The 21,863-nt window shown below is 37.8% G+C and overlaps 1 protein-coding gene across 1 annotated transcript in view; it reads right to left on the bottom strand.

Moving 5' to 3' along the window:
• Positions 1-244: 244 nt before the first annotated feature.
• The window catches only part of USP32 (ubiquitin specific peptidase 32), a 128,855-nt gene continuing 107,236 nt past the window's right edge, over positions 245-21,863 (bottom strand). Inside the window, exons 26-34 of the mRNA XM_004684455.2 lie at positions 20,553-20,764; positions 16,165-16,349; positions 12,619-12,705; positions 11,275-11,395; positions 6,349-6,540; positions 5,072-5,357; positions 3,664-4,082; positions 3,120-3,212; positions 245-2,365 (exon numbers count right to left, since the gene is read on the bottom strand). Of these exons, the coding sequence (XP_004684512.1) occupies positions 2,192-2,365; positions 3,120-3,212; positions 3,664-4,082; positions 5,072-5,357; positions 6,349-6,540; positions 11,275-11,395; positions 12,619-12,705; positions 16,165-16,349; positions 20,553-20,764 (1,769 nt within the window). The 3' untranslated portion in view covers positions 245-2,191. The remainder of the gene's footprint in view (positions 2,366-3,119; positions 3,213-3,663; positions 4,083-5,071; positions 5,358-6,348; positions 6,541-11,274; positions 11,396-12,618; positions 12,706-16,164; positions 16,350-20,552; positions 20,765-21,863) is intronic.

The raw sequence follows: 21,863 nt of genomic DNA, 5'->3' as shown, positions 1-21,863 counted from the left end.
CCCCTTTTCAATGCCTTCCAAAAAACTTCCTGACAGGATATGAGCCACATTTAAATTAATTCACCTGACAAGCGATACTGCAGATCACTTGTTTCTATCCTCAACAGTTCCATTCTCTGCAGAAGGCACATCCACTGCATCAGACAGGTGTTCAAGTGGGACAATGACAGCAGGCTCACTGACAGAAAGGCTAAGGAAGTCGACGTAGTTTGTGTTTACTTGTACAGAGGAAAAACAGCACAAAGACGCATCCACAGTATTTAATTTGTTTGGATAATAGTTACAGATAAACAGGTACACTCCATATACAATTACCAATACTTTTTTATACAGCTCATATTTCAATACGTCAACACTATTTTATTTACACTCTACTTATGTACATTAACAGCTTTCTAAAGTCAGTGCATTGTCAACAAGTTTTTTATACAGTAATTTACAAGGTGAATGTAGTTAATAATTAATTTAATAAATTTTCTGCTAGTCATGAATTAAAAAAATTAATTACAACCAATATAACAAACACAACTCAAACATTAGTAGATTGTGCTACCTTCTTAAATAAAACATCTGAAAGGAAATTATTTAAAATCTTCCACTTTTTCATGGGAGTTGTCCAGGAAGAAATGGACAAAATTTTATATACCGAATACCATGAAACTATAAAGCTAACATTTTTTTTGTTTAACTTCATCACATTTAGGTCATCCCTTCCTACTTGCAATTATAGTTTTCTTTTGAATAGGGCTTCAAGTTAGGTAATCATTTAAGACAACTTTTCCAATGTTCTGAGTAGAACTGGATAGTAACTGGCCTCAGATTTCAGCATACAAGTGCTTAATTACATTGGTGACTACTATCTACGAGGAAGGAAGGGTAATGGAATTTGACAATTAATGAGAATCTTCAAATACATATCTAAAAACAACATAGGAAAAAAATGCTGCCTGAAATAAATAACATTTATATTTTTGTTCCAGTCTTGAATTGTTGGAGGAAAAGTGAAGTGAGCAAAGAAACATTAACTTGTGATGACCACTACTGTGAAATAAAATAAAAGGCAAACATGGTGGGAGGTGGGGGAAGGACATGCAAACAAAATGTTTCCTTCCAAAAATCACCAATTTCACTAAAAATACTTATATACTATCAATGTCTGGGATGTGTTTTGTTTTTAAATTTAATATGATGGGGGAAATACCCCATATTCAAGTTAATTTATAGCCCTTACAGCCATCCAATATGAACAAGTTTAAAAAGTTTATTTGCATGTATTCCTTTTTAAAGTGCAAAACAAAGAAGCAAAGACTAAAAAACCACTTGTGGCGAGTACACCATTTAGCTCTGATGCCGTTTTCCCTCTCAGAAGCGTTTGCTACTGTGCAAGTGAAGATGGAGCAGACACTGGCAACTGCCCTGCAGCCTCGGGTGGAGGGGCGACACTTAAGGACACCTGACGTATCCTCAGAGGAGCTTCTCTCTGGAGGCCGCCGAAGCCAGACCTCAGGGCCTTCCCAGGGCGGCCTGTGGCGGCGGCCGGCCGCTCTTCAGAGACGGACCGTGTGGGCCTCCGCCACCAGTGACGGCTGGTTGTGTCTCAACAAAAAACACAAACAAAAAGCAATGAAGACACAGAAAGAATGGGAAAATGTTTACAATATAAATAGAAAAATCTGTGTCCATGCCAAAGAATCCTCTGCACACATTCATGATCTTTTTTTCTCCATCTTATCAATATTATGGAATAGAACTTCAGGAAAAAGGAGGTAGCATATCATGTCGTCCCTAGACAACACTACAATTTTTGTTTTACTTTGACTCCAGGGAAATTCTTAGTAAATTGTTAGGATTATTGGTAAACTCTATACTCACTACATGTTGTTCCTATCTGGACAAGCACAATTTAGTTCTAATTTGGTCCCAGGTGGCTGGTGCCAAACCCTTTTGCTTACAGGCTAATGGTGGGCTCTGCCTGAAAGTTCTCTACCAGAGTTTATGTGAGACACTTCCAAACAAAATTATTACTACTGTTATGTTAACTGCTATTTTAATTAGGGTTTTATTTTGTGCTTCAGGGTCACAGGATAAAATAAGTACATTTAGCTTGCCTTTCCGCGCTGCTTTTGCCAAATGTCAGCTACAGGGAGTTGCCCCCCTCACCACTAGCCTGTCTAGCAGCCAGCGTGGTCGCTTACTGTAACACACAGTACTTTTTATAATCAGATTCAAAGTCTTCATCCATGCTGCTCGTGTCTGCCATCTTTTTGCCATCGATCTTTGGCAGAAATTGTGCATAGTCTATCCCCTGCTGCTCATAGAAAAGAATGTAGGCAGAGTCGGTGTCAATTTCATCAGGGTGAAGTTCCTGAAGGGGCAAGAGAAGTCTTTAGCAGAAAGCTATCACTGTGCTGGCTCTTACTCCTCACCAGAAAAGGAAAGACCAACCCTCTTTACCGGCTAAACCTGACTGCTTCCAATCAGTTTAATATTTTGACTACCTCATACCTGCCCCCTGACATAAACCCCATTATTTTCAATGCTTGACTAAAGACTAGCCGAAAGACTGACATATCCCACAACCCCTCTTCAAATTCTTTTTTCTTTTTATAGATTTATTTAGTTATACATACAGACCTAGGTATAGGCTAGAGTTACAGGGGGTGAGAGGATTCACCAGAGACAGAGAGGGGAGCAGAATAGGCAGACCAACCAAATATACTGCTGAGGGGAGCAGTGGATGGGTCAGAGGAGGTCTGCAGCGCTATGTGGGTCAGCTCCTTGCTGGGGATTGAACTCGTGCTGCAGTGGCTGCAGTAGCCTCATAGTGCTGTGCTTTAACCAGTTGTGCCACTAGAGAGGGCCTCCCCCTTCAAATTCTAATAGCTCCAAACATAGTAACTTTTCCTCAATCACCAGTACCTTCTTCTCCTGTACTACTCTTCATGTTTTCATTCTCTACTTTGTGTACCACTTTTATTCCTTTAATACTAAAAGAACCCATAGCTGATTTTAACAGAATACCTATTTTCTATTCAGGAGAAAGCACATTATTTCAACAAATATTGTCCAGCTTTATTTTCTATTTTGTTTCCTTTTATTCAAAGTTTAGGGACATTTACCTTACAGCTGCTGTCGTTGTAACAGTACCACTTGCTGTTTGGGTTTTTGGCATAAGTGACATAATGGCCCCCGCCGAGGATTCCTGAATGGCACTGTAAAGGACAAGAGTGTGGAAGCATGTTAGTAGTTAACAGTCCCCTGCCAGGGAAACTGCTCTAAGATTTTATCAGGAAAACATGGATCACTTAGGTGGTTAAAAAAGAATATTTTAGAACCATCCACATTTCCCTCAAAACTAAACAGAATAAAATTAAAATTCAGAAGCACCAAATCTAGCCACTTTATGGTTCTAATTATTACTTAGAAAGCAAAACTTTATTAAGAATACATAATTGTGAATAACTTGAACCTGTGACTCCAGCTATAACACTTATAGAACTATTTCCTACAACATGCTATGAGCATTTGGACTCTATCTAGGAGGTCAATGTGCCTATTGCCCACTTTGTCACCAAGCTAAATGCCTAACAAATAAGCAGGCCCTGAAAAAACCAACCAACCACTGAAAAATGCAGACATTCTGGAAACCACAGAACCACTTACCGAAATTGCATATAGATTATAAATAGGTTTAACGTGGATATCTTCTCTTTGGTCATCAGTGCTGTCTTCTTCACTGTGGTTTTCAAGCTGACCATTGCTGTAGCCATTGCCACATGCCTCATGCTCATAAAGGAATCCATTGGCCAAAGCCACTTCATGGTCCTGAGGCGTGACCAGCTCAGGCTGGCTGCCCCCCAGTACATGCCCTCGGCTTAGGGTGTCAGCCAGCTCATACATCTGGCCATTCTCTCTGCCGGTATCCAAGTTCTCCTTACTACTCGACAGTTTACTCTTGCTGCCAATCTGAGGTAGCCGGAGCCTCCCTTTGCTCCTCCCTAAAGTCCGAGGACTGCTGTTCGGGCTGCTGTTTTTGCTGGAGGGACAGCTGGTTCCACTTTTTCTTGATGAAGAAGGTGACCCTGTGAAAGGAGGAGAAGGAAAGGCTCATAAACCCCAACACGGAAGATAAACTGTCCACCAAACGTGAGCTGTGGGCCAGCTTCACGAGTGTGAGCAAAAGGGTAAAGACAGGGGCATCCTGATCAGCTACATTTAGTCCCAATTATAGTCAGTGAGCTTCTACCATCCTCGATGCCAAGACGGTAGGCTGTAATATCCTGAAAATTACAGCACCATGTGGGAAGTTAGAGTAGCAGAAAGGGGATTTAATTAAGAATGAATTAAAAACAATATGATCAGACTAAGAGTTTTTACAAATACAATATTCTCCTTCTTTGTGAAAATCAATTAAAAAACACCATTTATCGAGCACCTATTATCGCTAGGCAGAGTAGTAGGACCTCCTATTATCACCGATTCTCGCAACACTGCTGTAAGGTAGTGGGTCTTAAACTTTTGGTCACAGGTCCTCCCCACTCCAACTTTTAAACATTTGGACTGCTAGAACTTTTGTTTATGTGGATTCTATCTGTCAAGATTTACCATACTGGGAATTAAAACTGGAGAAATTTAGAAATATAATACACAGGCACACATTTTACAGGCACTGTCATCACATCATGCTGGCTCGGACTTCACAGTACATTTATGAGACAGTAAGTGAAAGGCAAATGCTGTCTTAGCATTTTTATGAGAACAGCTCTGATCCTCCAGAGCAAGGAGGACACGGCCATTCACGTTCACCATTGGCTTGACACTATATGCAGAGCTTCACTCCTGATCTTTACACTGTGGACTTGGTAGTATTTCCATTTTAAGAACGCAAATGTTGGTTTAGGGAGGCTGTAGTTCTTGCTAAAGTCGAAAAGTTCAGCTCTAGCTAGGTCTGACTCAAGATAAGGTCCTTTATCTCCTCAAGCTGTTGTTCAAGAGTCGAAGACAAAGGAACTATGCAGTCTTCAGGGGTCCCAGGAAAGTTTCTTCACAAAGTCCCTCCAGGCCGCCTCACCTTTCGGACTACTGATGATGTTTGCACTGAGTGAGGATGGGCTCTTGCTCATCAATACATCCTCTTCTCCAGTTGAATTCTGGGCATCCACTTTCTTCACTTCTGCTACAACCCTGGGCTCAGAGAGGTCATCCCCCTGAGGTGTGAGTGGTTTACGCTGGCAGAGAGCTGGGTCTCTTGGAACCAAAAAAGCACTAGGGTCAAAACTTTCACGAGGAAATTTAACAATTTTCTGTGACTTTATCCATCGACCATTTACAAATTGAAATCGTTTAAGGTGAATAATCTGGAGAAGAAAACAGTGGAAAATACATTAAGGCATTTTGAAGAAAAAAAAAATTACATTAAAAAGCAAGTCTAATAGAAAACAATGTTCAAGAATATATAACCCCCTCCAGTATATTTTATTAGGTATTATAGTTATCAGTGGGGCCACTGCTCTTTGGCTCTATGGCTAACGTGGTAATGTCCCCGATTTCATAGACTGTATATATCTAAAACTTTATTTTTTAAGTTTTTCAAGATCTTAGGAGCCTGTATTTTTCCCTCTTCTTTCTGGGCTCATGACCCACACTGACTTTTACTGCTTTCCAAAATTACAGAAGATCCATTTAAAAATACACAAGTGAGGACAGGAGAATGTGCTGAATAACTTGAGAAATGGAAGAGGTTTTATACATGACATTTATACCCAATCTTCGATATGAAGCCTCCCCTAAATACCATAACCTTTGGCTGCTGCCAGGGTTTTACTGTTCTGTAGAGTGTAAGAACAAATATCCCGTCTCCATTCTGGCTTCTGTTTTCCTTCTCAAAAGCAACACACTTCTCTAGTTTTACTGCATTATGTTTTTTAGTGTAGGCACAGATCTTTGGAAGGCTATCTCTGTTTTTCTAAATGCTTAACGGTTTTCTATTTATAGAGAATCCCTTCCCAAAGAGCAAGCCCACCATGCTCTTAATATTCTTCATTTTTAAAAAAATTCATTTTGGGGAGCAGAGCACGCAGATATACTGAAATATAATGCTGAGGGGAGCAGTGGGTCAGACAGGAGAGGTCTGCTGTGCCATGTGGGTCACCTCCCTGTCAGGGGGCTGAACTCCTGCTGCAGAGGCTGTGGCATAGTGCTGCACTTTAACCCCTTTTGCCACCAGGAAGGCCATCAAAATTTCCTGTCTGAACACTAAGAGTCCTCTTTCAGAAGTAGAAGTGTAGGGCCCTCCCTGGTGGCTCAGTGGGTTAAAGCACAGCACTAAGAAGTAGGGGTATAACATACCAGGACGGGGGGCAGTCTCCAGAGATCCAGTTTCTTGGTTGCCAAGCAGTGGGTCTTACACTTGGAGCAATAATACATTTCATTTTCTCCTAGCTCCTCCTCACTCGTGAAAGCACGGAGACAGCTGTCCAGGTTGATGGGCTCAGCCTGTGCTTGCCGACTCTGTTCCACACTCTCATGCTCATCTACAACCTACACGTAGAGGAAATAGGAGAGAATAGGGGTTAAGAAAAGGAAGTTGAGAGGGAGTTTAAAATGATGATTTGGCTATGTGTCATCCTCTTTTTAAATTCTATAGGAGAAAAAAGAAAACAAAACCCAACTAGTACCTTTGAGCAAATACAGCAGCTGTACATTCATTCACTTATAGCCTAACATAGGCACTATGGATCAAATTTCTATTTGCATGATCATAACTTTCTTTGAACATTTTCTTTCTTTGAGATTTATTTATTTATACATATAGAAATGGGGTACAGGCCAGAGGTGCAGAAGCGGTGAGTGGATTCACCAGAGGCAGAGCAGGGAGCAGAACAGGCAGACTGAGGAAGTACACTGCTGATGGGAGCAGTGGACTGGTGAGGAGAGGTCTGCCATGCTATGTGGGTCACCTCCCTGGCCGGGGATCAGACTCATGCTGAAATGGCTGCTACAAACTACATGGTGCTGCTCTTTAACCTGTTGTGATACCAGGGAGGGCCCACCTTTTAAAAATTCTAATACAGCTTACAAAATGTGAGCTAGCCCTTAAGTCAACATCGAGATTAGGCAATTTATTTTTTAACTAGGAAGACAGAACACTAGTAGCACCCTATAGATTTTACAGAGGTTAGGAGAAATATCAATGGCCCACAGATGGTAGATCTAGATTAAATAAGGTTACAGAAGGCCCTCCCTGGTGGCGCAGAGGGTTAAAGCACAGCACTGGGAAGCTGAAGCCACTTCCGCATGAGTTCGATTCCTGCCTGCCCTGGAGGTGACCACACGGCGTGGCAGCCCTCTCCTGACCGGCCCGCTGCTCCCCTCAGCAGTGTACTTCGTCGATCTGCCTCTTCTGTTCCCCAATCTGTCTCTGGTGAAGCCTCTCGCCGCCCCTCAGCCTCTGGCCTGTACCCCAGTTATGTATGCACAAATAAATAAATCTTAAAAAAAAAAAAGTTACAGAAAAATTCAGCAAGAGAAGACAACAAACCCTACAGTATAACTCATTAGCATATACATCTCACAAGAGTTATGAACATACTATATGTTACATTATCTGTTCTGTCTGATGGAGCTTTCCTATCTGATACAGCAAATAAAAAGAATTATCAGGCTTTCATTAAGGAGGCACTTAATATATATCCAAAACTCTGATCTTGTTAAGCAATGCGTTGGACTTTAAAGCAAGTAGATAAGTATAAGCAAGGACGTAAGTGTATAGGATGTGTGTTGGAGGTGGAGTGGGGTCAAGGGTAAGGAGAGAAGGAAAGACCTAACATGCAATAGAAGAGAATTTCCCCCTCCAATTCTTTTTCTTTTTTAAAAAGATATTTTTTTAAAGATTGATTTAATTATGCATACAAGATCTGGGGTGCAGACAGAGGTGTAGGGAGATTCACCAGAGACAGACTGGGGAGCCGAACAGGTGGATCTACTGAAATACACTGCTGAAGGGAGCAAAGCAGGTGAGAAAGCAGAGGTCTGTTGTGCCACTGGGTCATTCCCTGGCCTGGGATTAAACTCAGGCTGTCTCGATGATAGTGCTGAGACTTAACACCTTAGACCACCAGGGAGGCCCCCATTCTACCTCCAATCTTTAGTTGCCACTTAATAAGGAATCAAGAACTACAGAGGGTGAGGCTTAGGATCAGGACTATGAATGCTGCTGAGAGACTTCACACAGGGATCTTTTCATGCCAGGACAGAGCCCAGACTACGAGGTCCACATGAATGCCTTTCCTTCTAGCAAAGATGTGTCTATTGCCCCACTCAATCCTCCCTTCCAGAGGTGAACTGTTTCTCTCTGTGAAGCAGTATCCCTTCCTGAAATCAGGATGGGAACACAGGAAGGCCTACATTACAAACTGGCATAGCTTAGAACATTCAGTATAGAACAAGTTTCAGGTTTGACTTTAAACCCTGACATGAGAAGATGGTTGAGTCACAGGATGTCCATAAACTATCAAGGTTAGGATTGACCATGCAATTAAGGGTTTTAAGACTGTATTACCAGCCATTCCCAAAGCTCTCAATTAAAAGGGGAATCTTAGAAAAATTGTTTTTCTCAGGAAAGAAAATCTCGCTTGCCCTGGGCCACCAAATTCTTTTATACAAACTCTCATTGTTATAGCTGGCTGTCCAAGGGAAAAACTGACATGCTTTGACAGGAAAAATACTGTGTCATGGTTGTTAAAATCATAGAAAAAGAGCCTATCAAACATGTTAATGCCTTTTTTCTCAAAGTCAGTTAAATATTATCTCCATAACCTGTACCAGGGATGTTTTATGGCCAACCACAAATTACAGCAAGGTAATAAAGAGTACTGATTTTTATTGATTATATTTTTTATGGAACACGCAAGCTATATGGGGACAGGGAGGAAGATTGTTAAAAAAAACTATTTGCAGACTGACAATATTTACTTATCAAAAAAACTCTGAATGACACAGATTCCTTTTATCTCCTGAGATCCATTTCCACACCCTCTATTATTTAAATAATTATTTATTGGCACATCCTTCCTTTCCCCTCCCCCCCCCAAGTTGTCTGAAAGTTCATCCTTAACACAAGATACAAGTAAGGACTAATGTAATAACTTTTATACTTTGTAGGACTATTACCAGAAGAGGGAGATGTAAGATGTTATCTAGTTTAATTTTTTATCAAGGAACAGCATAACCAAACAAGGGAAAAATGAATAGGGCCAACTGCCCTCTACTTTTCTCTGCTTGCCAAAAAAACAAAACAAAACAAACAAACAAAAAATTCATGTAGGAATTTTGGAAAGCAGAGAAAAGTGTTAAAAAGGCAGGGTGTCTTTTATATACTTAATACAGAACAAACACTGTCATAATAACAGCAGATTTTCTTCTTTTTCTTAAATATCATCTGTTTATATTGCAGAGATTTTTTCGGTATATACAATTTTATCTCTTGCTTTAAAATAACTTGGTAAATATCATGAAGTATCTTCCCATATGTTAAAAAACTTGTATAATATTTTATACAATTAAATACCACACTTATTTAGTCCTTTGATATGGGTCAAATAAAAATTATTTTTACTATTTTATTATTTTAAACAATGCTATGATGAAGATCTGTCAGCAATAAAATTATAGAATATTACCCTAAGATAAATTACTAGAAGGAAAAATCACTGAAAGAAAACACATAGGAAATCATCTCAATTTTGAACCAAGTGACCTTCCATGCAGAAACCACAGGCAGGAAGAGAAATTCTGTAGGAAGAAAATTAGTCATGTGTACCCCTCACTGAGACAGGGTATCTCAATGACAACTTGGTTTCCAAGGTATCCCAAGAGCAATTCTGAAATGGACGTGGGGTAAGATTTAACAGGTCATGCAGGCCCTTCTTCCTATAAGGACGATGTCCTCTAGCGTTTCTCAGATTGTACCCTGGGTTTGTAATAAAGGAAAAGAAATTTACAGAGCTAAAGAATTTTTTATCTTTGACAGTATTGTCTTGTCACATAATGTACTGTCAAGTTTTGTGCTGACAAAGATTTAAGAATCTTTCTGTCAGTTACTAAAATTTTCCCTATTCAAACAAGGTATGGCTGAATTACCTTGCTAGAGTGAGCATGAGCGGTTAGAATTTATCAACTTCCTTCAGTTTCCTTTAGTACAACGATCTTTCATTTCCCCAGTATCCACAGATTATACTCACCCTTGGCTAGTGAGGGTTACCAGGAACCTTGGGGTGTGGGGAAGGTCTTTTTAAGAATCCAAACAGGCAACTAGGTTTCCCCCTCCTCAATAGCACAAAAAGACAGAAAAAGAAAATGCTGCTTGATTCATTGGTGTATGAGTGTGATTCTAGCTTTGGGAATGCTCTGAGAAATAATGAAGGAAATTTCCATCAAATACCATAAAAATGGAAATACAATTCTTCATGTGACTAAAAAAATGTTTCACTGACTCTGTATCTTTTATTTCTCCATCATGTTCTTTGTATCTCTACACCACAGTCTATCCTTCAAACAATATTTGACAAACATTTTTAGGCATTGAGTTAGTTTTCTTTTAGAAGTAGTAACATTTGCAAAATTAAAAGCTGCTGTGACCAGAGTATCAGCAAAGAATGCCTACTGTGAAGAACATACACTGAGGTGAATTCTTAATTGCCCAGTCTTGACACATTCCATGCTTTCTCTAACTTTTTAATTACACCCTAGAATTTAGTTTCAAGATTTACTTGTTAGTACCTTTGAAATTTAATGCCTAATACAATTATCTCTAGAAGTGGAAATGGAAATATCTAAGTAATCCTATCAATATCTTAAGTGCCACAGAGAATGCCAGTAGATGTTTTTCTGTTTGTACTTACATTATTTGAAAAAGAAATGTCATTAGAGTTAAACTGGGCAAAGTTTAACATATAAAAATCATCATCTTGGCCCTCCCTGGTGGCGCAGCGGGTTAAAGCGCAGCACTGAGAAACTAAAGCCACTTTCGCATGAGTTCAATTCCCGCCTGCCCCGGAGGTGACTACATGGCGTGGCAGACCTCTCCTGGCCCGCCCGCTGCTCCCCTCAGCAGTGTACTTCATAGATCTGCCTGTTCTGCTCCTCACTCTGTCTCTGGTGAAGCCTCTAGCTGCCCCTGAGCCTCTGGCCTGTACCCCATTCTGTATGCACAAATAAATAAATCTTAAAAAAAAAAAAAAAAATCACCATCTTATGGTGGCCCTGTGTTCTTACCCTTTCCTGTGAAGTCTGATAGCGAAGGTGAAGGGCAGTGGGGTCCCAGTCCACAGCAATATAGGCATTTCCAATGAAAGCTCTGTCTTCTCCACAATCAATTTTACAGCCTCTGCAAAATCTAAAGGGGTAAAAATGATCAAATGAGGAGGGAATAATTATAAAGAAACCCAAATTTTCTTTTCAGAATTCTCCACCACTTTCCTATTTTCTTTTTTTGGCTTCACAGTATGTCATAGGCTTCTCATGTCACATGATAAATGCATGGCTATCTTAATTATTTCAAGGGATTATGGTTATCACTTCTCAAGCTTTGGGTTTTCAAGGCACCTGATAATCAATTGTTAATCTGCATGAATATGTGGGACTTTATGACAAATAAATGATATGAGAATTGGATGTTTGAGATAAAACAGTTCTAAAAAAATTCTAAATTCAATTATTTAATGCTTTGAGGTAGGACAACCCCCTGGCTACTCTAGAATAAAATGGCCTTGTTCCTTATTTATAAAATGTCACATTAAACACCTATAAAAATTTGTGGGCTGAGAGGAGGGGCAAGTAAGCATGACAAAGTCATGCCTATTTATTATTATTAGTTTTTTTAAAGATTTATTTTACTTATGTATACAGAACTGGGGTACCGGCCAGAGGTGCAGGGGCAGTGGGAGGATTCACCAAAGGCAGAGTGGGAAACAGAACAGGCAGATTGAGGATGTACACTGATGAGGGGAGCAGTAGGCGGGTTCAGGAGAGGTCTGCTGTGCCATGTGGGTTACCTCCATGGCCAGGGATTGAACTCGCACTAAGGCAGCTACAGTGAGCTCCACTGCCGCACTTTTTTAGCCTGCTGTGTCACCAGGGAGGGCCCCAAAGTTATGCCTATTAGACTCAGTTTACTAACAGTTGGTTATAATTCTCTGAAGGCTGATTTCCGTAGTCAGGTATTTTCTACATTAGAACAGTACTGACTTATCAAATCTCTGTAAGTCTTTTAAAAATAAAAAACAGACTTAGTAAGATTTATTATGCAGATTTCATATGGAGGGGATGTTGTGTGGGCTCAGACTTGCTAAAATGATTTATATTTAAGAAGCAGAAGTTATGTAGTGATAAATGTTGATCATAAATGAATTTGATGAAGATGGTAGAATTTATAAAACCAACTGTCTATAGAGCAGAACCTAGCAAAACACCTCATAAGGAAGGGGTGAACAAATAACTCCTAAGTTTATTTCAAGCTTCTCATTATTCAGTATCATGTCTAAAAACAGGAAACCTTATAAATAAGGTGTAATATCTGAAATGCTACTAAAATTTTTCTTTTGTAGAAGGTCAGTTTACCTATACCATGGGCACCAAGCACAGGAGTTCCCATCTTTCTGCACAACTCGTAGAGTGAATGGATATTGATAGCCCATACTGTCATCACTGAAACAGAATATAAACCAAAGTGTATAAGAAACATTTCTGATTTGAGGTTTAAGTCTTTATCACCTTCCCCTGAAGTAAACCTAGGAAGGGAAATCTGTCATAGCAGAATGCTCACATCACAGTCCAATGCTGCTTATCTGAACTAATCAGCTGCAGCCCTGGATGGATCACACTCTGGGCCCCCAGACTGTTTCCCTGCTTACAGAAGGGTCTCTCTGCCAGGTCTCTCACAGAGTCCATGTGGTCCATGCAAATTTATAAGATAAGCCAATCTTGAAATCAAACAATTGTTCTTCAGTCCCGATTCAATTAGAAAATTTAATTCATATCAAAGTAAAATAATTAGACCTTTCCATGGCTATGCATTGATACAACAAAGAAAGCTGAAAGGTCACAGTGGCTTTTAGAAGACAGGCTCTGGGAGTTCCCTTCTCCTTGTCCCAAGAAGAACAATGCATTGAATGTAACATAAGAGCAGTGTACTTTATGGCTCATTTGGTAATTGGTACCACCTATTTTGTGACTGCTGAAGGTAATATAACCATGATAAGGGAAAAAGTGAGTAACATGTCAGTTATAGGAGTTCCCACCTTTCTCATAACGTGAGTGAATGATTATTGCTAGCCCTTGCAGTCTAGTATCAAATCAGTCAATAGTTAAGTACAGAATCAAAAGATAAAGGGAAAACCAACCAGGCAGTACTCTGAGAACTTGCAGCCTCTCTCTCCTGAACATTTTTTTTTTTAAACCTTTTTGCCTGCACTTCCCTGGAGAATTCAAAGTGCTGACTGTTTTTTTTTTTCGCATATATCTCAGAACCTAGAGATGACATGAGTCTCCTCCTTTTTGCTACTTTCTCCTAGTTCTACCTTCTGGTTTCTCTGTAGCATACTATTGAATTATACCACTGGCTATTCCTCCTTGGTAGGTGCATCTCATCTTTATTCACTAAAGATTTTAACACCTGGTTTACTGTTGAGTCTTCTCACTACTTCTCCGATAGCTACTCTTGATGACTTCAAATCAATTTAACTTATCCAACAAGACCTAGGCCTTAACTCCTCCACCAGTTATTTTATATAACATACTCCCAACAGTTATAATCCAGCTCTTGTCAATATAAACTTTTATCACTTGCCAATACCTCATTTCCAAATATCCCACTGTGCAACAACCATCTCCATCATTATGCATCACTTAGCCAAGTATAACTACTCTAATAATTAGACTAAAACAAACAAACAAAAAAACCAATCACTACTCTCAAATCCTCAATTTCCTCCTTACCTCATATTAACTATATATTTTTAATAAATTCTCAATTCTAGGAATTTGTTCACTTAACCTAAATTTTCAAATTCATTGATACAAACACAGATGTAGAGAACTGTATAATGAACCCCTGCATATTCATCACCCAACTATAATAATCATCAATTCTTAGCCACTCTTATCTGTATTCTCTGTTCCACTATATTCTTTCATATTTTTTCAAATTATGGCAAAAGAAACATAAAATTTGCCATTTAGCCATTTTAACGATTAGTGACATTATGTACATTCACAATGTTGTACAACCATCACCATCATCCATCTCCAGAAAATTTTTATCTTTCTAAAGAAAAACTCCGAATCCATTAAATAATAATCCCCCCTCACCTTTTCCCATCCTAAATCCTGGTAAGCGCCAATCTACTTTGTGTTTCATGAATTTGCCTATTGGAAACAACTCATTAAAGCAGAATAACAGTATCTGTCCTTTTGTGTTTGGCTTATTTTACTTCATATAATGCCCTCAAAAAGTTCATGTTGTAATATATACAAGAATTTTATTTTTTTTTATAGCAGAATTACACTCCATTTTATGTGTATTCCCATTTTGCTTATTCATGTATCTGTTAATGGATATTTGGGTTGTTTGCACCACTTGGCTATTGCAACCCACAAGATTCTTTTGAAGGAAACCAGACATTTTATCATTTTTATTCCATAAATATTTCAGTGTTAATCTCTTAAAAATAAGCTCTGACTCCAACCTCCCTGTCTTCATCCATATCACTCCACTAAAAAAAACTTTTGTAAAGCTCACTAACAACTTCTATTTCATCAAATCTGATGGTTATTCCTGGTCTTCCTCTTACTCATTCTCTTTTACTGCATCTTAAACAATCAACCATTCCTTTCTTGAAATAATTCTTTCACTTAATTTCTGGATACTGAGTACTCTGATATTTTACTTCATCACTAGTTGTTACTTCTCAACCTCTGTTGCTATCTCTTTCAATCTCTAAATGTTGTACCAGGAATTAGGTCTTAGGCTTCCTTTATTACTCTTTTTAAACGATATCATCTGGTTTCATCAACTATTTATTTTTATTTTAGCAAAGAATGTTTATATTTCTTTAACACTTGAAAATATTACATACCTCTTGAATTTAACTTGGTTTCTGCCATCTTCTGACAAAGCCTGCTCCTTTTCCTAACTTTCTGAACTCATTAAATAGTACTATCATTTATAAACATCTGCTCAGGCTGGAAACTTAGCTGGACACCTATTTCTCTCACATTCCAATCTAATTCATTAGCAAATTCTGGGAAAAGCCCTCATCTAGAAGACCTTTCAATTACTTTGACTTCAAATATAATTTTGCCTGATTGTCATTTTTAGTAAACAGAACATTCATCAGCTAAATAGCTCATTTATTATTTGCAATTTTTAAAATTTATTTACCCAGAGTCTTATCCTAATCATTAAAAGATCACATGAGAAAAAAAAAAAGCAAAACCTTTGAGTCAAGAGAACTTCTTTACTCAGTCAACACAAAAGTAGGACTTTTACATGCATCATGACAGCATGAAAAAGATCTGTTTCAACTGAGATATAAGTAAGACATCACAATCCCAATGATTGTTACAAGTAACACATTTATGAATCCAACAGAACTACAATAGGAGAATTGGAAAGAAACAAAATATGTTTATTTTCTTTACCTAGATTGAGGTAATTATGCCATGTTTAAATGACAAGAAGTAAAAACAATGTTAATGGAATCATTTATTATCATCTGAGGCTTTTCAGAGTTAATATACAGATGTGGACATTGTTGCTCCCACTCTGAATTCAGGAGATTGAGATGATACAAATCTGGTGAATTTATACTTTCTAAATTTTGCAATAACAAAAGTCAAGGATTTACCCGAAACGTTTAAAGCACTGGCAGGAGAGGTCTAGATATCAAACCATTAAAAGATTACTGGACACTGTAATGTCTAAGTGATGAAAGTAAGATATACAGTCTCTTCTATTCAAAAGATAAAACTATATGGTTGAATTTTATGTTCTCTGGATGGTTTAACATGACATAAAACAGGTCCTATAAATCAGAGAAGAATTCATACGAATTCTTTTTTCTTGAGGTTGGAAATCACAACTCTAGGCTGATCCCCTGGACTCACCAATCCTGAGCATGGTTACTAGCTTCCTGAGGTGGGAGGGGGCTGGCTAATCGAGATACTTGAATCCAAACGGCATCATACAGGTCTTTCTTCCGGGTATGTACAGTACATGGCACAATCAACGGCATTCCAAAGAGGCTGGGGCGATTCTTCTGAGATGACAGGAAATACAGTTCTGTCCTCATCTATGTTTACAGACAAGAAGAGAGTTGGAAGATACGCCTCTGATTGTTCCTCTTTGTTTTTCTAAGACTGCCAGTAACCGGCATCACTACCATTTTCAAATTAGTCACTACAATCTTTTTCATTTACAGAACAAGCTTTAATACAGGTTTCTAAAACTCCAGGTTTTCAAGTAATTAAAACCTTTCTCTATAACATATACCCAAAAACTCCCTCAAAAGGCAATTTTTTAATAAGCTGTTGATTGACGTGAGCAGAAATTCCCAAACTTTGAGACTTGTGAAACCCAATTATTTAATTTTGTAACAACATATCCACCATCCTTTTTATTAAAAGCAGTTAAGAAACTTAATATATATGATAGAATAAAAGTGAGGTAAAATTTAAAAATATTTGCTATGAGTATGTTAAGGAGATTTTTAAAATATTCCCTGAAATAGAGTTACTGTATAGAATTAGCTTAGAAATGGCTGCTTAATAAAACAAATGCTTAATATTACCTATCCTTTTTGAAATACTAAAAAAAAGTTGATACCCTTAGTTAGCCACACCAGGTATCAGGGAAATGCATATTACATACTTCTATACCATCAAATATGGGTACCAGGAGATATGTACAAGAATACTAGAAGCAGCGTTCTATGTAATAGTCCAAAGCTGAAACCACTTAAGGCCTATCACCAGTAGAAAGGATAGGAATTTGAGGTCATATTAATAAAATAGAATATCATACAGCAATGGAAATACCCAACATAAACTAATTTGATAAACATCATGTTGAGGTAAACAAGTCAGACACACACACAAAAAGAAACAGATACGATTCTATTTGTAGTACTATCTTTAGAAATCGGGGTAAATGAAATTTTGTATTTATGCATAGGATATAAAATGAAAGAAAAATAGAATATTTAGGAGGAAGAGAGAATTAATGATTTAGAATGATAGTTGTATTGTTTATCAATGGTGATTACATAGCTATTTGTTTTGTGATAATTCTCTTAAGTATATATATATTTTTCTTTTGAATTACACAGTTACTCTTGAAATAAAGTGAGTTTCTAATCATGTGGGCAGTGTTCTGTGGGCCATCTTCTAAACAAAATTGTGTAAGTACACAACCTACAGAATTAATGGATACATTTGTGACTTGGAACTGTCTTTTAAGCACAATGCCAGCTGGTCTCATCAGCTAAAATTACTGAGGGATTCATTCAGTGTCCCATGTCTTTTTTTTTAATCAAGCATTATCTTATAAATTAAGAACTCTGGTATACTTTTACCTTCCTTAGAAAACAACTCTTCATTTGTCATGTATATATTATGTAAACTGCTTTGGAAGTACTAAAAGCATCACTGTAATTATGGTCCATAAATAAACACATGACTCTAAAATCCCATTTCACTTGTTGATATCATTTTAAGATTCCAAAAATATAGACAAAGTTCAGTACAAGTTTTGTTTTTTTAATCTAAAACTCAGGTTAAGTCTTCTCTCTTTAAATTTCTGATTTTCTTCTACTCCAACTCTCAGATGACACATTTTTCACTACCTTAATTTCAATAGCGATCACTCTTTCTCCTCTGTGTATCTTGTAATCCTATACCATTTTCATCTTCTGAAAGGTAACTTCTCCCCAATAACTGCTCAGTTCTTGGATAATAAATCCAACTTTACTACACCAGGAATTTTCATCTTGCCATCTCCTAATAATGTGTTCTCTCATTTGGGGGGAAAAAAATGCAGCTAACTGCTAACTTCTTGCCCTATTTCTTTACTTGGAAATGTTTCAATTTTCATTCTTTCCAAGTTCTTTGTTGGAGAGGTGGTTACCTGATTTTCCAAGTTCCTTATTGAAAGAACACTTGGTTGTGTCAACAACCAAGGCCTGCATAATGGGCCTTGCCTTATGCCTGTCCTTTTTCTGTCTTGCATAAGGAAGTAGAAGGAAAAAAACTTTCAAAGCTATTCATCCCCCAAGATCAAAAGGGCCTGAAAGGAGGTAGCAATGAAAATGAAGAAAAAGGCAAATTCAAGTAATATTCTGAAAGAAATCAAGGGCACAGGTATACATATTTTAGCCTCAGCATGGAAGGATGGTGTTGCCTTTCATAAAAATAACATGAAAGGGGAGTTGACTTGGAACAGGAAGATGGTAAAATCAATTTTAGGCATTCCCAAAAGGAACTGGCTAGCTCATGAAGGAAACTGGAAAATGGCACTGACATGCATCTGAGGTAGTGTGAACCTATGCCTCTGGGTCATAAACAGTGTTATAAACCAAGGTAACCTAAATAGAAGAATAAAAAAGGTAAAGTTAGAGCTTACAATATAGCTTTATGGTCCAGCCTATTCAAGATGGAAAAGTTTTTATTAAATTTTCTCTTAAAGACTTTTAAGTTTTTAAATATTTTATAGATTTTTGTCGGTGGTGAGTTGCAAACCTCTACTCTGATGCTTGCCTTTTAAACTCTAGTTCTTAATTTTAATGATATCCACCTTACCAACGTCTTCCTTTATGGTTAGTGCTTTCAGTGTCCTGTACAAGCAATATTTCCTCAAACCAAAGTCATGAATACATTCACCTGTTATCTTCCAGGGGCTGATTTGTGTTTTACTCTCGTATTAGTGCTACAGTTCTGTTGATTTTTCTGTGGATTTTTCTTTGGTGAAAGACAGGTGCCAAGTTTTGCATAGGCATAGTTACACCAGCACCAGTTACTGAGAAAATGGCCTCCTTCTCACCACTGCGCTCTGCCATCTTTGTTATGAATCAATTGTTTATACATGTGTGAAGCTGTTTCTAGACTATTTTATTCCATGGTTCTATTTCTCTTTTCTTACACAAATTAAACAATGTCTTTAAAAATAAACCATGATAACTTGTAGCTCAATTCCTCATGCCTTGTTCTTCTTTAAAGTGTCTTCATTATTCTTGGTGTGTTGCATATCCACATCTCAGTCAGGGCATGAAGTGACACATACACAAGCACACACAAACTGCATTTTTATTGTGACTGTGTACTGAATTTTAGACTTTTGGCTTCTTGAACAGTGAAAGAATAAACTTTTTTTTTTTGTTTTAAAAGCTACATATTCAAAGTTTGTGGAAATTAGTCACAGCAGCTTTATTTATTTCATTTTGTCTTGTACTATACACTTCATGTACTTAATTGTTTTTCTGTATTGAATTTGTATCCGATATCCTTGTAAAAATCAGTTCATTTACTTTTTAAAGTGATAAGGGAACTGCACATTTTACCTGACAAATATAATTAATATGATAGGAATAAAAAACAAATTAAGAAGGAAGACAGTACAATCCACAAAGAAAATAAGAAACACAAGACTGAATAAAGAGATAAAGTTTAAGAGAAAAAAGCTCATTGTCTTCTGTGATGTTAAGTTAAACTGTTTTGGTCAGATTCTAATATATATTTGTGCTTCTAGTATCAGTGAAAGTTGTAACTTATCCCTTGGAAATCAGAGGATTAGAGTGAACGTTTGAACAGAGATAGAGGTAACTAATGGATCGAAGAAATTATCTAGCAGTCCTACTCTCGCATTTTTTGAAATTAGGACACTGAGGCTCAGAGCTCAATAAGCTATCTGGTGACAGGATTAGAGCAAAAACACAGTCTACTCAATTATTAGCCCAGTGTTCTAATTTTCTATTTTACCAAGTTGTCACTATATATAATGATTACCTCTTTCCTAATTACCCACTGATCAGTTTTTAATTCATTTTTTAAAAGAATCAGACTTTAATTCAATACTTATATAGTGACCTGTGAAAGGAGGAATTATATACAACTTGTCTTGCCCAAAAACATTCTGTGTCTTGGCCAGCAACATTCTGTTTCTGTTCCCCTTCTCCCTCCAAAAACACCAAAGCCTCTTAAAGGCAACCATATTTACCTGGTAGAGATGATGATTTACATACAGGAGGCACAGATTTTTTTTTAAAAAAAGTAGTACTCAGAGGTGCTTACTAACCTAGTACTTCTCAATCTGTGAATGGGGACTGTCATTTCATAGGTAGAGCCTCATGGGTAATACTAAGTCTGGGCTCTGATGACTTATATTAGCATACATAACATGTTGAAAGTACACACTAATAAAGACCTTGCAAAGACAGAAAATGGCTACGTTTCACAAATGACCCTGGCAAGATCAACAGTAATCTGCTTAACATTACACTAACCATTTTTCGATGGACTGCAATAATGTAGCCTATAAAGGGATTGTCAGGAAGCGACGGCATATGACCATTCACCATTCCATTTGTGAAGTTCTTCTCAGTTCCACATGGCACAACAGTGTTTGGCATTCCATTAGGGATGAATAGTGGTCGAGGAAGATCCCCATTGGTGGTTAGGGTGAATATTCCATTTGTAGATGGAGAAGAGGAAATATCTACAAATTCCAAGGTTAAGTATGACATTAGCAGCTCATGTAACTTCATCTTTGCTCTTTTGTCAAACACTGGAAATTCATACCACAGACAGTGACAAAGGCCAAGGAAAAAAACCACAGTTCAAATAATAATTCTAAGTTTAATGGAAGATTTTCATTTCAGATTTTATTTCTCTAACTCAAAAAAAAAATTACAAGGAAGAGTTAGCTGCTGGAAAGTTAAGTAGAATTTCACCCAACATCTTTATAAACACCGTGTTGTGGCATACAGTGTCTCCTTTTCCTCTCCTTTAAAAGTATAATTCTCCATTCATTTAACTATGCCCTACCCAGTAGAATACCCTATAATCAGATGTTGCTTTTGTTTAGTGTTCTGAGAGAAAACTTAATTTTTTAGAGCTATTTTAGGTGTCAGAGTAAAAAAGAGGAAAGCTGAGATTTCCCTGCTTGGACACATACATAGTCTCTCCCATTATCAACATGGCAGATTGATATGTTTGTTACAACTATTGAAAGATGTTGCTTTTGAACTTGAAATGCAGGGCCTCCTTAGTGGGGCAGGGGTTTAAAGTCTCAGCACTATCAAGTCATGGCAGCCTCTGCCCCATGAGTGCCAACCCCAGCCTGGGAGACCACATGGCACACCAGGCCTCTCCTGTCTCACCTGCTGCTCCCCTCAGCAGTGTTTCAGTATATTTGTGTGTTCTGTTCCCCACTCTTTGGTGAATCCTTTCACCACTGGCCTTAATGTTGGCCTACCTCCCAGTTCCTGCATGCATAAATAAATAAAGATAAATCCTTAAAAAAAAAAATTGAAATGCATTTTCATAGTCTCATGGGACACATTGAAAGTGCTCAAAAGTTCATATGACTAATGGATACTATACTGGATGACAAAGATTATAATCTCCATAATGGGAAGTGATGATTTAAGCAACAATAAATCATCTACCAACCCACTGTCAGGACTATCTAAATACCAATGAGAGAAGTCTCATTTTCTGAGTTATATTTGGGGAAGGAACCTAATGATCAGCAACATAAAAAAGACAAATCGTACTACTGCCCCCAAAATCTCCTTGAACAACCCTATTAAATC

This window comes from Condylura cristata, unplaced genomic scaffold (assembly GCF_000260355.1).
Source record: "Condylura cristata isolate star-nosed mole 26May11 unplaced genomic scaffold, ConCri1.0 scaffold00017, whole genome shotgun sequence".
NCBI lineage: Eukaryota > Metazoa > Chordata > Mammalia > Eulipotyphla > Talpidae > Condylura > Condylura cristata.
The sequence above is the reverse complement of the archived record's forward strand: the minus strand, read 5'-3'. Positions and strand labels throughout refer to the sequence as shown.